Source organism: Thermobia domestica, chromosome 9, assembly GCF_964235325.1.
Source record: "Thermobia domestica chromosome 9, izTheDome1.hap1.1, whole genome shotgun sequence".
NCBI classification, from domain to species: domain Eukaryota; kingdom Metazoa; phylum Arthropoda; class Insecta; order Zygentoma; family Lepismatidae; genus Thermobia; species Thermobia domestica.
Window position 1 is genome coordinate 210,166,448 of NC_137462.1, and position 14,942 is coordinate 210,181,389.

Consider the following 14,942-nt stretch of genomic DNA (forward strand, 5'->3'; position numbering starts at 1 on the left):
ATACATATATCAGACCAAAATATAATTAATCATCCATATATAAATTATCTTTCAATAAGTCTGTGACAAATTGTGTTAAAATCCCCCCAAAATTTATGAAGGATATTGAAAAAAAATTAAATAAAATTATGAACATTATGTTACATGATGAGAGATATGGTCCCGGAAGTCCGTCGTTCGATTCTGGTGGATGTCACTTACATTTATTTTTTTTCTTTCTTCAAGAATATTTGAAATGTAGCCTCAAGCTTCTTTGAAGCAATTTGTAATACTTTTTTGGTTCATTAAACTAGATGCAATGGCAGAAGTCCTTTACCCTGCACATGTTTACACCTTATTCCTTGTCCTGCCTTTTTCCCCTTACTTGCTACTTTTTACATTTCACTGCGAGTCATATGTCAGCTATATTTTGTTTTGTCACTTTGTTGAGTCAATATTCTGAAATTGACTAACATGCCAGGTAATGCTCTTTTTACTGAGTGAAGTGATTTATATCCGCAAACATAAACATTATTTTATTGTGGAAATACTTATTTTCTACGTTATCAGCTATATTGGTGAGTTCACGTTGGACGATGTCACCTCTTGTGAGGTTGATTGAGGGTAATGTTGTGGTACTGAACTTTGGAGGTTTTTGTTCTAAACCTTCTAGAACTTTCGATTTTACGTCAAGACAACGTGATTGTGGGTGTTCCCGATCATTTGAAGTTTTGCTACCTTTTATGGACAGAAGAAGAAAAGGGGTTGGGTTTTGTAAAACCAGCCTTTGAATAAAACCACGAACACCGAGTTTGTCGAGGAAGTGGGAGTAAGATTTTGACGGAGAAAAGATCGTTAAACGACACGTCATGGAGCTACTTCGATACTTGAAGGTATTGTAATTAGCTGACATATTGAAAGAACTTCACATTTCAAACCATTGCAACTCTACAGACCTAACATTCTAGCTTACCTACCCAAACTCTGCTGCATCTTTTGAAATATGTATTTTGTGTATTTCATTTATTACTACAATATTAACCCTGTTAAAGCTACATCTCGAATTTAATATCTTTTGCATTACATGAAAGAATCATACAATTTAATTATTCATGTTTCCAGCTTTTCATAAAAGCTGGTGGTGGAGACAACATCCCCAATCTGTTGGGCAACAATTTTCTTACTGTATTAGGTTGCCTTCAGTGCATACCGACTCTATGTACGGTAATGCAACATGGTGGAATTGATGCTGTTTTTTTTTTCTTTCTTTCTCTGTAGTACCTCACAGCTCTACGTAATTGAATTCTAGCAGAAATTGGTCTGGTGGTTTGGTGTAAAGTAATTTTAATATGCTATATTTAATTTGTGCTTATATTTAGTATATTTTATGTTGCGTCATTTTGCAGAAGGCTATAACATTAGTGATGAATTAGATATAACTGAATTTTTTGAACCTATTGCATCCTCTTCTCCAGGACGTGTTCATTTTACAAGAAAGTGTTTAGATAAGCTTAAAGAAAATTTACGGTTTTCCCACTCGCTATCTAGTATAGAAGATCCCTCTGTTTCGGGTTTTCAGAATAGTGACAGTGTGTTTCAATCAGACATGGCTGAAGGTGGACATACGGATAACATAGGGGTTTTGTCACATATTCTCAGGCCAGAACCATTTTATGGGCGGATAGGCGATGATGTAGAGAGATATGTTGATCATTTTGAAATATTAGCCCAGGTGAATAACTGGTCGGATTTGAAAAAGAAATGGATTTTAGGTTCCTTGATGAAAGGTCCTGCGGGTTATTGGTTTGACACACTTTCAAAACAGTCAGACTTCCCTGATATGACATACGCGCAATTTAAACAAAGGTTTCTTGATGCGTTTAAGAATTCTTTGTTACCTCAGTTAACGGAACAGGAAATGAGGGCACGTGAGCAGAATGAGACTGAATCTGTAGTTTCGTACGTATATGCTAAGAGAAACCTTATACTTCGTAATGACAAAGATGCTCCGGTTACGAAACAAATTCAGCTCATTATAGACGGACTTATTCCTGAATACATGCGGTTGGCAATAAAGAAGAAATACGATACTGTTGAAGCATTGCTTCAAGATTTACTTGAGGAAGAAAAAGCTCGTGTGTTGCTTGAACGTAAAGCAATAGAGAAAATCATGAAGAAAAATCCATTCCTAGCAAATTCTTCGATTCAGTTAAATCCTCCGGAGACTACAGCTATGCAACAAACACATTTAGTGCAAACTCAGCCTTCTCAAGTTCCGACTCGGACTTTGAACTCTCCTGTTTCCGCTTCACAGCCGAGAGAAGAGTACAAAGATCAGTTAGCTGCAATTCAGAAACAGCTAAATCAGCTTACTCTAAAAGTAGATGAAAGTGAAAAACATACTGACCAGCGCAACTCATTTAGACGTAATAATAATAATAATAACTTTAGACGTAACTTTTCCTCTCGTAGGGGGAATGGCCAGAGATCACAAAACAGTGAGTCTCGTGACCACAATAATAGTGGCAATTCACGGAATTTCAATAGACGTCCTGTAATTTGTCACAAATGTGGCAAAGAGAATCATTTTGCTCAGCATTGTAGGAGCAATTTAAACTAGTACACAGGGTTGATGAACAAGGGCCATTGACTCTTAAGCGTGTTAAAGTCCCTATATACATAGAACGAACTCTACCACATATTAACGCTATTATAAGTGGACAAGAGGGCCCTATTCTTCTTGATTCTGGTTCTCAGATTTCGTGTATAGGCTCTCACATGGTTCCACGTGGTGCTAAGTTAATGGGCACGCGTTCATTTTTGAAAGGAGTTACGGGGAACACTTTGTCAGTTAATAAGATAGCTCTAGTTCGATTCCGGTTGGGATCGCATATTTTTTGTCATCCATTTAGAGTAGTTCCTACGTATACACATCCTCCACTTCTTGGACAGGATTTTTTGCTTGCACACAAGGCTAACTTAGATCAGAATGATTTGACTTTAGAAGTTACAAGGTTCGGAAAGATTCCGCCATCAACGTTGCCAATTTCTTCTCATGTTAATTATGTGTCTCATTAATTTGCAACTTTAATCACACCAGTTTTTAAGGTTTTGTCTTCCGTTTGGTTGCCACCCCGTACAAAAACATGTGTTCCAGTTACCAAATGTTTTGATTTAGTGGGTTCCAGAAATTGGTTGCAACCTAACAAGTTTTTAGCAAGTACTGTCAATTTGTTAGTGCAAGAGTCATATGTGGATAGTGTTAATTCACATATTTGGGTAACTAACCCCACCAAGAAGCGATTTCTTTTATGGCGCAATAAGATCTTAGGTAATGCGGTAGAAGATAGGGAAGAACATTTGTGTACTAACCTTACGCTTGAAAATGGTCCTCAACCTACCAAAAGTGATCAGTTTGACTGTACTAGAGTAAATGTGAATTCTGAACTGTCAGATAGTGAAAGACAACGTTTTTATGATTTAATAACGGAATTCAAAGATGTTTTTAGTTGGTCCCCGGACGATTTCTCTCAAGCCCGTGACTATGAGCATGAAATTCAACTAAAAACTGACCAGCCAATAAACGTCCGTCAATACACTATTCCGTATCATTTACGTGAAGCTGTTAGTGAACAAGTGCAGCAGTTACTTAAACAAAAGGTTATTAAAAAATGTAGTAGCCCTTACAACAGCCCAATCATTTTAGTTCGTAAGAAAAATGGATCTTATAGATTTATTGCTGATCTTAGACAGTTGAACGCTTGTATTGTACCCACCGTCTTTCCCGTGCCACCTATTCAAGACATTCTGGTACGTTCTAGTGGAAAAAAGTATATAAATATTAGTGACCTCTCGAGCGGTTTTTTTCAAGTGAAATTGACTGAAAAGAGTCAATTATATACTGCATTTTCGATTCCTGGTGACCAGCAGTATTGTTTTTGTTCGTTACCACAAGGGTGCATTACTTCCCCAGCTGCTTTGAACGATCTGATGAAGTTAACGCTTGCTGGTTTGGAGAAATATTCTGTGTATTATTATCTTGATGACATAGTGTGGGGATCGGATACGATTGATGAAGTTATTGAAACCACCCGAAAGTTATTCGAGAGATTGAGAAGTAGAGGTCTAAAACTTTCTCCAGAAAAAACAAAGTTAGGACACTTTTCTTTAGAACTTCTTGGGCATACTATTTCTCGTCATGGTGTGTCGATCTCTGATCGCATTACGGATTCCATTCGAAATTACAAGCGCCCGAGAACCCAGAAACAACTGAAGAGTTTTTTAGGACTGTGTTCTTTTGTGCGAAATTATATAGACAAGTTTTCAACTTTAACTGAAGATTTACAAAAACTGCTTAAAAAGGATGTTCCATTTAAGTGGACTGCTGTACAGCAGCAGGCATTTGAGCGGCTTAAGGATGCCATTTGTTCAGCCCCAACTCTTATGCAATTTCACCCGCATAGAGACGTATTTGTTTATACAGATGCCAGTGTCCATGGATTTTCTGGATGCGTCCTACAACCTGAAAGTGACGAAACAGACGCTCCATTGGTTCCTATTGCGTTTTGTAGTCGTGCTGTGGGTCCCCATGAAAAGAAATATCATCCTTTTGAACTTGAATTAGCTGCATTGATCTTTACTCTTCGACGCTTTCGCTACTTTTTATTAGGTAGACATTTTTATTTACGAACCGACTGTAAGGCCTTGACGTACCTTCGTCAGACGAAAAATGTGGCTAAATTTGCACGGATTCTCGCTGAATTAGAGCAGTATAACTATACTATTTCACACATTCCTGGCAAGTCGAACACTTTGGTAGACAGTTTGTCAAGAAATGTGTTAGCACCTCGAGACATCGACGACGAACAGAAAAATCTTGAAGATCCGCGAGTTTTCCATATCGAAATTGATGACACGTTGAAAGAAGAACAGCGAAAGGACCCATATTTCAAGGATATCATTTTGTTTTTAGAAGGGCAAAATTTACAGGATTACACCACGGAACGACATGCGTTGCGTTATGAGATGAAAGATGGAATTCTTTACCGTAAACATCGTGGTCCATCTGGCCCACAGTGTCTTGTTGTCATTCCAGCTACTCTTCGTGAAAAAGTATTTTTTTCCGCACACACTTCAACGTTGGGATCGTCACATTCTGGTTTTTCCAAGACATACCAGTTGTTACTGAGAACTGTATATTTTCCTCATATGAAGAAATTTATTGCTACCCGGTGCCGCCAGTGCGAAGTATGTCAACGCCACAAGAAAGTCCCAGGATTGCCTCCAGGAACTCTTCAGATGATGCCATCGGTGGCTCCCTTCTATCGCGTCGGATTAGACGTAAGTGGGCCTTACTCAGACGCTAATATTTTACGTCACAAATATTTAGCAATTGCAGTTGATCATAATACAAGATATGTTGTTACTGCTACTATTGGTGACCAGACAGCAGCAACTTTAGCTGATTTTCTTTATAATCACGTAATACTTCGATTTGGCCTTTGTAAAGAAATTGTACTGGACAGATCAACGGCATTTACTGGTTCCCTATTTCAGGAATTATGCAATATTTTGGACATAAGGATGAATTTTATAAATCCATACTATCATCAAACGAATGGTCTTACGGAAGTTATGGTCCGGAATTTGGAAGCGTTGTTAAAAAGGAAAGTGGATCCCATGAACCATGGAAGTTGGGTAGAGCATGTTTCTGCTGTGACCTTTTCTCAAAATGTGACCGTGAATCAATCCACGTCTTACAGTCCATTTTATCTTCTTCATGGATTTGAACCATACTTAGAACATCAAGCGATTATAAATGGACCTTGTTTTCATATTTCCAACGAGGAACGTTTAATAACCCTTCACGATATTAGAGAGAAAGCACAGGATAAATTATTCGACAGGTTTCGGACATCACAAAAGTCATATGAGAAACATCATACAACAGTGACGTATAATGAGGGTCAACGTGTGTGGATTTATGATCCAACTAGACGTCGTGGCCACGCCAGAGCATTTTCAGGAGTTTTCTTTGGTCCAGCAATTGTTGTTCGAAAGGACAACGCTAATTCTTATTTTGTTAAATATAAAACTTCGAAAGGCAGGGAAAAGATCGAATCGATAGCCATTACACGATTGAAGCCCTATTACCCAGATGTCACACCGAACGAAGAAGATGAAGAAGTGTTTCATGCTAGTAATTGTGTTCCTGACTCAGAAGATCAACGACCCAATGAATCTAATCATGCTGCATTAACAATAGAATCTGAACCATTCACTGAAAGTTTTGCTGTGGTCGACGTGTTAAAGTTACCAACTATTACTCAAATGAAATATAAATTTCCGGTTAAAAAACCGTTGTATAATTATAATGAAGAAATTAATGACAAAATTAGTATTTATCATGGAAATATTGCCACACTGAAGTGTGATGCAGTCGTTAATGCTGCAAATGAAACTTTAACACCTCTTTCAGGAGTGGACGGTGCTTTGCATTTTGCAGCCGGGCCACAATTACGAGAAGTTTGTGTAAAACTGGGTTCTTTGAAACCTGGTGAGGTTAAAATTTCTCCTGGTTTCAATTTGCCAGCAGATATTGTTTTATTTACATGTGCGCCAAGAGATAATAATAAGCGTATTTTACGTCAATGTTATGTTAACTGTTGTCAGCGAGCTATTGAAAACAATTATAGAACTTTGAGTATCCCATGTTTAGGAACAGGCGCATTTCATTTTGACAAAACTGAAGCCGTGAAGATTGCTTTGTCAACAGTGCGTAATGTTTTGGAGAAAAATTTAGCTGATTTTGACCGAATTGTTTTCTGCGTTTTTGACAAAGACAACAAAGATCTCTATTATGACAATATTTCCATCTATTTTCCTATGACTGAATATAAGTCTGCTTAGTTTATTCTAGATAAGACATATAACGGGAATATCTCCGTTAAAAAAAAAAAAAAGCCTTGATTATACTGTTTTTTTTTCTTTCGCTGAGATAATTTACATCTAATCTCTGTTAGACGTTTTCCCTTCAACTATGGAATGGCCATCCATAATTGATTATTTGGGATTTTTTTTCTTTCCATATGCGCATATGAACTAATATTTGACATATTGATAGTATTACATTGGATACTATTTATTCCCTAATTTGACATATTTTGACTTAACGCCTAATTTGTGAATTGCCAACACCATCTGCAATTAAATGGATTTTGTATCTTTGATACTTTATTTACCTGAACTACTGTTACTTATTCAGAATACATTATTTACATAGTTATGAGCTCAAAAATCCCTATTGTGATTTCTTTTACTAATTTTGATTTTTCATGGACATGACTAATCCTAGGATTCTTAATTTATTTATTTTACCTGAATTATGACATTTTATATTTTTTTTTATTTGTTATATTTTACATTGGATGCTTGTTGTTAGATACTGTTTAGTAAAACTTCGATACTTAATAATTACGTATTTACTGTGAAGAGAAGGAATAATAATAATAATAATAAAGAATTGAGACATTTATGTCAGTTTATTAAAAAAAAAAAACTTATTTTTTCCAAGTATTTTTTTAAACAGATTTATCTTATTTCACTAACGAACTTGGATTTAGCTTATTTAAGAGAAAACATTCTAGATTTTTTAATTATGCATTTATATTGTATTATTATTGTAATTTTAAGGGAATAGTTTTCTTTTGTTTTTATATTTTGTATGTTTCTTTGTATTATACTTTCAGATGATCCTGTGCTTCTTTGTAGCATATGTTTCATCAAACTTAGAGGTATCCATATCGAGTGGATTCTATTTTAATGAACTGCATGGGCAAGTTCTTTATCAACACTCAGCCCCACTTTTTTTTAATGTAAGTTTTGAATTTCCGCAGGCTATTCCTGCTTCATCTATGTTTAAAGATTTACATTGTGCCGATAATTCCTCTTACCCGATACAGACATGTAGTCTAGCCTCATCTTTGGATGCCCTACATTCTCACCTAGCAAATAACTTGTTGACTATCAACGAACCGTATAGGCATAAGGAAGGTTCTCGTTCTAAACGTGCTTTATTAGGATTTGTAGGAAATCTTTTTTCCTATTGTTGTGGTGTAGCTACGCAAGGTCAACTATCATCCTATCAGAAAAAGCAGGATAAATTGGAAGAAACTGTTTTACAGCTTCGTCAGCAATTATTACATAATTCTATTTATATTCATAATGCTTCTACGGAACTCTTAAAATTTCAATCAAAATTAGGCCAGAATTTTCAAAAGATGGAAGTATTTTCGAAAACGCTACTTGACCAATCCAAAATTTTAGCTAAATCATTGCAAAGCCTTTCTGATAGAAATCAACTTCAACTTTTTTCGCTTTTGGGTGAGATATATCAATTAGCTATGCATATTTTAAAGATGGTAGAATTACAAAAATATGAAACAGCTGTTCAAAGTTGCCGCTTGGGAAAGTTAGACCCAACTTTAGTTCCCTACGATGTGTTGGAAGCCCAGTTACGTTTATTAGAAGAATCTTTGTTTACTCATCGAATGGTACTTGCGATACCGTCCTCTGATATTGATGTGTATTACTCTGTCAAATTATTATCCTGCACAATCACTGATACTTACATTTATGCTCAACTTAAAGTACCTCTTAGAGAACGTGACATTTTGTTTAAGTTGTATTCTGTTAAAGCGATACCTTTCGGCTACCACAATCAGACTTGCTCTATTAACTTGGAACCAAGTTATGTTGTGTTTCAATCACAAGTTTTGGCCCTACCTTTAGTTGGTTCAGATTTACTTTATTGTAATCTCCAAGTTTCTAACTTGTGCAAAATTCCTTCTCATATAGCTGTATCCTCACAGTTAGCACGTTGCATATTTAATGGGTTTTTCGGAACTACAGTTCATGACATTATTTCTACGTGTTCATATGTATGCCGAGATAACACGCATTCTCAACTTTTGGAATTGAAACCTCACACGTATGTTCTTACTCACCCACCTTCTACTGTGCAATTGATTACTGGTGATAATACAACTTTAATGGACATTTCAGAAAAAGCAAGATTTGGTTCTCTTTTGATTTCGCTACCTTGCAACATGCTTTTAAAAGTAAACGCCCACCTGTTTGCTAAAGCTGTATTCCCATGTTTTCAACCTAATGCTGTTTCCCCAACAGTTCTTCATTTGTTCCCTGCATTTCTCGCTTCTAATAATTTTATTCATTTAAATCAACGATTTAAGTCTCATGAAGTTTTTAACTCCTCAAATTTATTGAACCTTAATTGGAGATTTTCTGTACCCCATTTAAACATTTCAAGTTATTCTGTGGCTCCTATTGTCCCTTATAAGCCCATATATTATAGAGAAAATTTTATTCCAATTTTTCTTATGATATGGAATGTTATTTTGTCTGTCGCGGTTGCATATTTATTACACCGCCAAGGATTTTTCTTATGTGCACTGTGCTTTCGTAGTGCAAGAGCTGAAAAGATTTCATTGGATCAAGACGTTTTATGGATTGTAGTCCACATTATTGAGATTACTTTACTTTTATTGGCCCTTTTCTTACTGTTTAAGCTGTATAAACGACGTGTTGTTGTTCGAAGAAACCCTCACCTTGTTCGTGCTTCAAGCTTGCCCCCCCCCTCCTCCTCCTGCTACTTCTAACACCGAAAATGCACGATCATCTTCCAATATCCCTATGTCTGTGTCGTATTTGAATGATTATACTACGTATTATTAACCGGTTTTAACATTTTGTTCTTATCTATTATAGTTCAATTTATTTTATTGTTTTGTTGATTATTTAATTCACTCTTATGCATATTTGGATTTTACTATTTATATTTTGTGGTGGATTTTAAGGAATTATATATATATAAATGTACATATATGCATATATTTTATTTTATTTGCACTATATTTTACGTTTAAAAAAAAAGGAGGAAAGAATAACAAAAGTTAGTGAAAATTATTATGAAATATTGAATTTAGTTATTTTTATGACCTATGACGACATTGTATTGTTCCGTTGATGGACAATTTTGCATTTTGCTCCACGTATACTACTAGAAAAGTGAAACTTAGTATGGAGAATATATTATTTTGCGACGAAGAAGTTAGTTAGTTGTGTTATTTACATGGACAATGTTTACAACTGTGTTAGGACTGATATTTGCTACAGACAGTAAGTGAACGATTAGTGATTCTACAGGACGATTACAAATTGAGTGAATCTACGGAAATATATAAATATTTATGTTTTTGATGGTTTTGGTGTATATTTTTTGGGGAACATAATAACTAATTTATTTACGCACTGTTTATATGTGAATATAAAAATTGTGTTTTACAACATCACCTTTCTATTTGGATTTCGCCATCCTCCAAATTCTACTACTTGGATAATGAATACTGGACATTGTGTTTGGACTACTACGATATGTCTTCTTCGATTTTGTGGAATTTGATGAACATTACGCTACCCTCTGTTAACAGTGATATTATGGATGCAGAATTTGAATTTGTTGCCAGCATATTGCAGAAAAATGGATGTATTTTTTTATTTTACGGACAGTTTGCTGATTATTTTACGTTGGTATTTCCTGGACTACAAGCTTATAAACTACAGTTATTATCTCATATTGCTACAGTTCTTCGAATTAGTCCGTGTTTAGTTAGATATAGCAGTGGTGATGGTCTTTCGTTCTACTCTCTCCACCCTCACAAGCGAGCCCAGGTCGCTATAAACCTGTATTCTTCGGTCACTTGAGACTTAAAACACCTCAAGTTTTCCTTTTTCGAGGATTGAGAGTTGAAACCCTTTCACAGTTTTTTTTATTCCCCTCCCCCATCTTCTATCTTCTTTGGTTAGCTAATTAGCCCGTGCACCAAATTAGAGTGATTTTCTTCAATTAGAGTTTTTTTTAAAATATGCTTAATATATTTTACATTCTCTTTGCACTATTTACTTCCTTGCATAATATAACATCCCTCCCTCCCTACTGTTTAGTGCTAGGACCATTTGCACTTTAAGATTTACCTTTCCCCTGTTGTTTTCAGTTTTACTTTGCTGATTGTCACTTTATTTCCCTTTATTCTTTTGTCAATGCATTTAAATATAAATATATTTTAAATTACAACTTATAATATAGCGTGTTTACTGTTTATCAAAGTGTGCTTTCTCATCTCCTTGCACTGAAACTATTTTTTTATACATAATGCGTTTTAGTTAAAATATATGTTTTTGATATCATTTCTATAAAAATTATATATATATATATATATATATATATATATATATATATATATATATATATATATATATATATACTACTGTTTTTTTACTTACCATATCTTGATCATTAGTAAATAATTAATAATTAAAAATATTTCTCCTCACTATTTTTTCTTCTTTTTCTTTTGCTACGCTGATGCCAAGTTTACTCCCAGGGAGATGTCAATCATCATGCTTGACTCTGCGAGTCTTCGATTCGTTACTGATTCATACTAACCAGTTCCTTTGGAGTTGGAAGATTACATTATCGAACGACCGATTCCTTCTACAAGATACCAGCGCCATTGTTTCTGGGTTTGTACACTTATCGTGATTACCTGTATTTAGATGCCATCTACAGGTTATTTTTGGTTTTACGATCTCATCTTGTGTTTATTTTGGATATCAGTTATTTAAAAATTCGTTTAGTTTTTTTCAGATTCCATGTTTTTCGTCCAGACTCTGCGATTTTCTCGATTCATGGACTAAAAACATTATTTTGGGGGCGGCCATGTTACATGATGAGAGATATGGTCCCGGAAGTCCGTCTTTCGATTCTGGTGGATGTCACTTACATTTATTTTTTTTCTTTCTTCAAGAATATTTGAAATGTAGCCTCAAGCTTCTTTGAAGCAATTTGTAATACTTTTTTGGTTCATTAAACTAGATGCAATGGCAGAAGTCCTTTACCCTGCACATGTTTACACCTTATTCCTTGTCCTGCCTTTTTCCCCTTACTTGCTACTTTTTACATTTCACTGCGAGTCATATGTCAGCTATATTTTGTTTTGTCACTTTGTTGAGTCAATATTCTGAAATTGACTAACATGCCAGGTAATGCTCTTTTTACTGAGTGAAGTGATTTATATCCGCAAACATAAACATTATTTTATTGTGGAAATACTTATTTTCTACGTTATCAGCTATATTGGTGAGTTCACGTTGGACGATGTCACATCTTGTGAGGTTGATTGAGGGTAATGTTGTGGTACTGAACTTTGGAGGTTTTTGTTCTAAACCTTCTAGAACTTTCGATTTTACGTCAAGACAACGTGATTGTGGGTGTTCCCGATCATTTGAAGTTTTGCTACCTTTTATGGACAGAAGAAGAAAAGGGGTTGGGTTTTGTAAAACCAGCCTTTGAATAAAACCACGAACACCGAGTTTGTCGAGGAAGTGGGAGTAAGATTTTGACGGAGAAAAGATCGTTAAACGACACGTCATGGAGCTACTTCGATACTTGAAGGTATTGTAATTAGCTGACATATTGAAAGAACTTCACATTTCAAACCATTGCAACTCTACAGACCTAACATTCTAGCTTACCTACCCAAACTCTGCTGCATCTTTTGAAATATGTATTTTGTGTATTTCATTTATTACTACAATATTAACCCTGTTAAAGCTACATCTCGAATTTAATATCTTTTGCATTACATGAAAGAATCATACAATTTAATTATTCATGTTTCCAGCTTTTCATAAAAGCTGGTGGTGGAGACAACATCCCCAATCTGTTGGGCAACAATTTTCTTACTGTATTAGGTTGCCTTCAGTGCATACCGACTCTATGTACGGTAATGCAACAATTAGTAAATTTGTCGTTATCTGCTCTACTTTTGGCCTGTCTCTAATTTAATACTTTCTTTCTTTTGTTGTCAAGAAAAATAATTGAACCTCATCCCTTCCTTTCCAAACTATTGCTAGCTTTCTAATGACTATTACACAAAATAGATTCAAAAAGTTACCGTACACGTACTGGCTTTGGCCTGGACTCCCTTAAAAAGGCCTTTAGATCTCCTCCTGCCAAAAGTTCCAACACTATAAACCGTGGATGCTTGTCGAAACACACTCCAATAAAATGTACAATGTTTGGGTGACTGAATTTACTCATAATAAGTGCCTCCATAAGGAAATCCATCTCAGCTTGGTTTGAAGATAATTCAGGAAGAGTCTGCAAGTAAAAGGTAAAAATATAATAACAATAATACTAAAGTAATATTTTTAAATACATTATGTTTGTTGTATTACTTAATTTGTTTGTGATAATTTTACACACGCACGACCGACTTTACTATAGTTTGTTTAGAAAGTAATACAATAGTAACAAAGATAATTTCTGTCATTATTAAATGGTTAACAGTCTACCTTAGGCCCGAGTAACTCAGATTCGAATCCGCTAGATTCAGATTGCGTAAAAGTGTTGGTTCGATTCTTATATAATAGAGATACTGAAAAGTTTACGTTATACTACAGTATTAGTCATAACCCACTTGACTAAACGTATTCAGGATCAGTTATTAATCAACTATGAAACTATGAATTACAAGTTTTATCACAACATTAACCTTTTTTCCAATCCACAAATTACATCTTCTAAGCAGAGAATAACATATTACATCACTAATGTTGGATGATAGACTCAGTATATTCAAAACTTTTATTAAAATTTGTTTCCTTTCCGAGATAGAGATACATTGTTCGGAAAACTATGAATAAATAACTCTTTCACATCTTGGTAATGATGGTTAGGTAACCACCACCTTTCAAGTATGAACGCACTGTCATCCTTTGATAACTTTATAAACTTTATTACAAATATAACCAGATTTAAATCCTTTATAATATCACTTCTTACTATTTATGTGCTATTCACAAATTACCCATCAATAACAAACCACGTATTGTGACGAACCATAAAATAACGTGTTGGCTGCATCAATCAGACACTGCTACTCTAGTCAATTGAGAACTGGATAATTGCTAGTGTCAAGTAACTTACGTATAATTGAAACAAATTTGTATAAAACAAAAGAAGCAAAATGAAAACATGAATCTGAGTTTAAAAATAGTCTTAATTCAAATGGGTACAAAATTTAGTTTTAACACACAATATTCTTTCACCAACAACAATCAACATTAATTACGAATGAAAAATATGATTTTTAGTTTTACCGGAAAGAATTCATGCGATTCTGGTTAGTATGCATTTAAACAATTAATAGTTACCCATACCTCTACACAATCATAGCAATGAAGTTTATTCTTTAGAACTAAGGGATATACCTAAGGAATTAAAATATTAAATAAATAGAAGTTGAAAGCATAATCTCAAAGATTTTAAAACATTGTGACTGGTATTTACTTGAGTATTCTGAAGGTAATGTAACACTAAATATGTTTTGAAACTTTGAGAAAATGAAAAAAATGAAATTTTTGAGTTTTACGTCCCACGCTTATGCCGGTAAGGCTAAAGGAGACGGTGATGATGAGTAATGAATGAAATGGTGGAATGAAGAAAGTGGGAGGAAACGGGAGAATCCCGAGAAAACCCACGCACACAGTGTTTGTCCACCACAAAATTCACTTGGCGGGAGCAGGGTTTCAACCCGAGACCCCTAGCACCAGAGGTGAACGCTCTACCACTGAGCCACCGCGGCCCCGTTTTGAAACTTTGAGGTAGTATATATTAACTATTTTATAAATTAACCTATTATATCTCCTAAATCTCTAAAATTACTTTACGAAGAGGTGTTAATTTTACCGAAAGGTTGCCATAGCATAATCGTTTGTTTTTGTTGTTCGTTTTTTTTTATTGTTTTTCGAAATGAAATTATGTGCTTTAAAATGGCTATTCCGTAATGCAAGACTACTACTATCAACAAAAATGTTTACTA

The 14,942-nt window shown here is 34.8% G+C and overlaps 1 protein-coding gene across 1 annotated transcript in view; it reads right to left on the reverse strand.

The window, feature by feature from the left end:
* Positions 1-14,942, reverse strand: part of Alk (Anaplastic lymphoma kinase) — a 1,262,077-nt gene that overhangs the window by 96,413 nt on the left and 1,150,722 nt on the right. Inside the window, exon 21 of the mRNA XM_081725826.1 lies at positions 13,019-13,219. Coding sequence (XP_081581952.1) covers positions 13,019-13,219 — 201 coding nt within the window. The remainder of the gene's footprint in view (positions 1-13,018; positions 13,220-14,942) is intronic.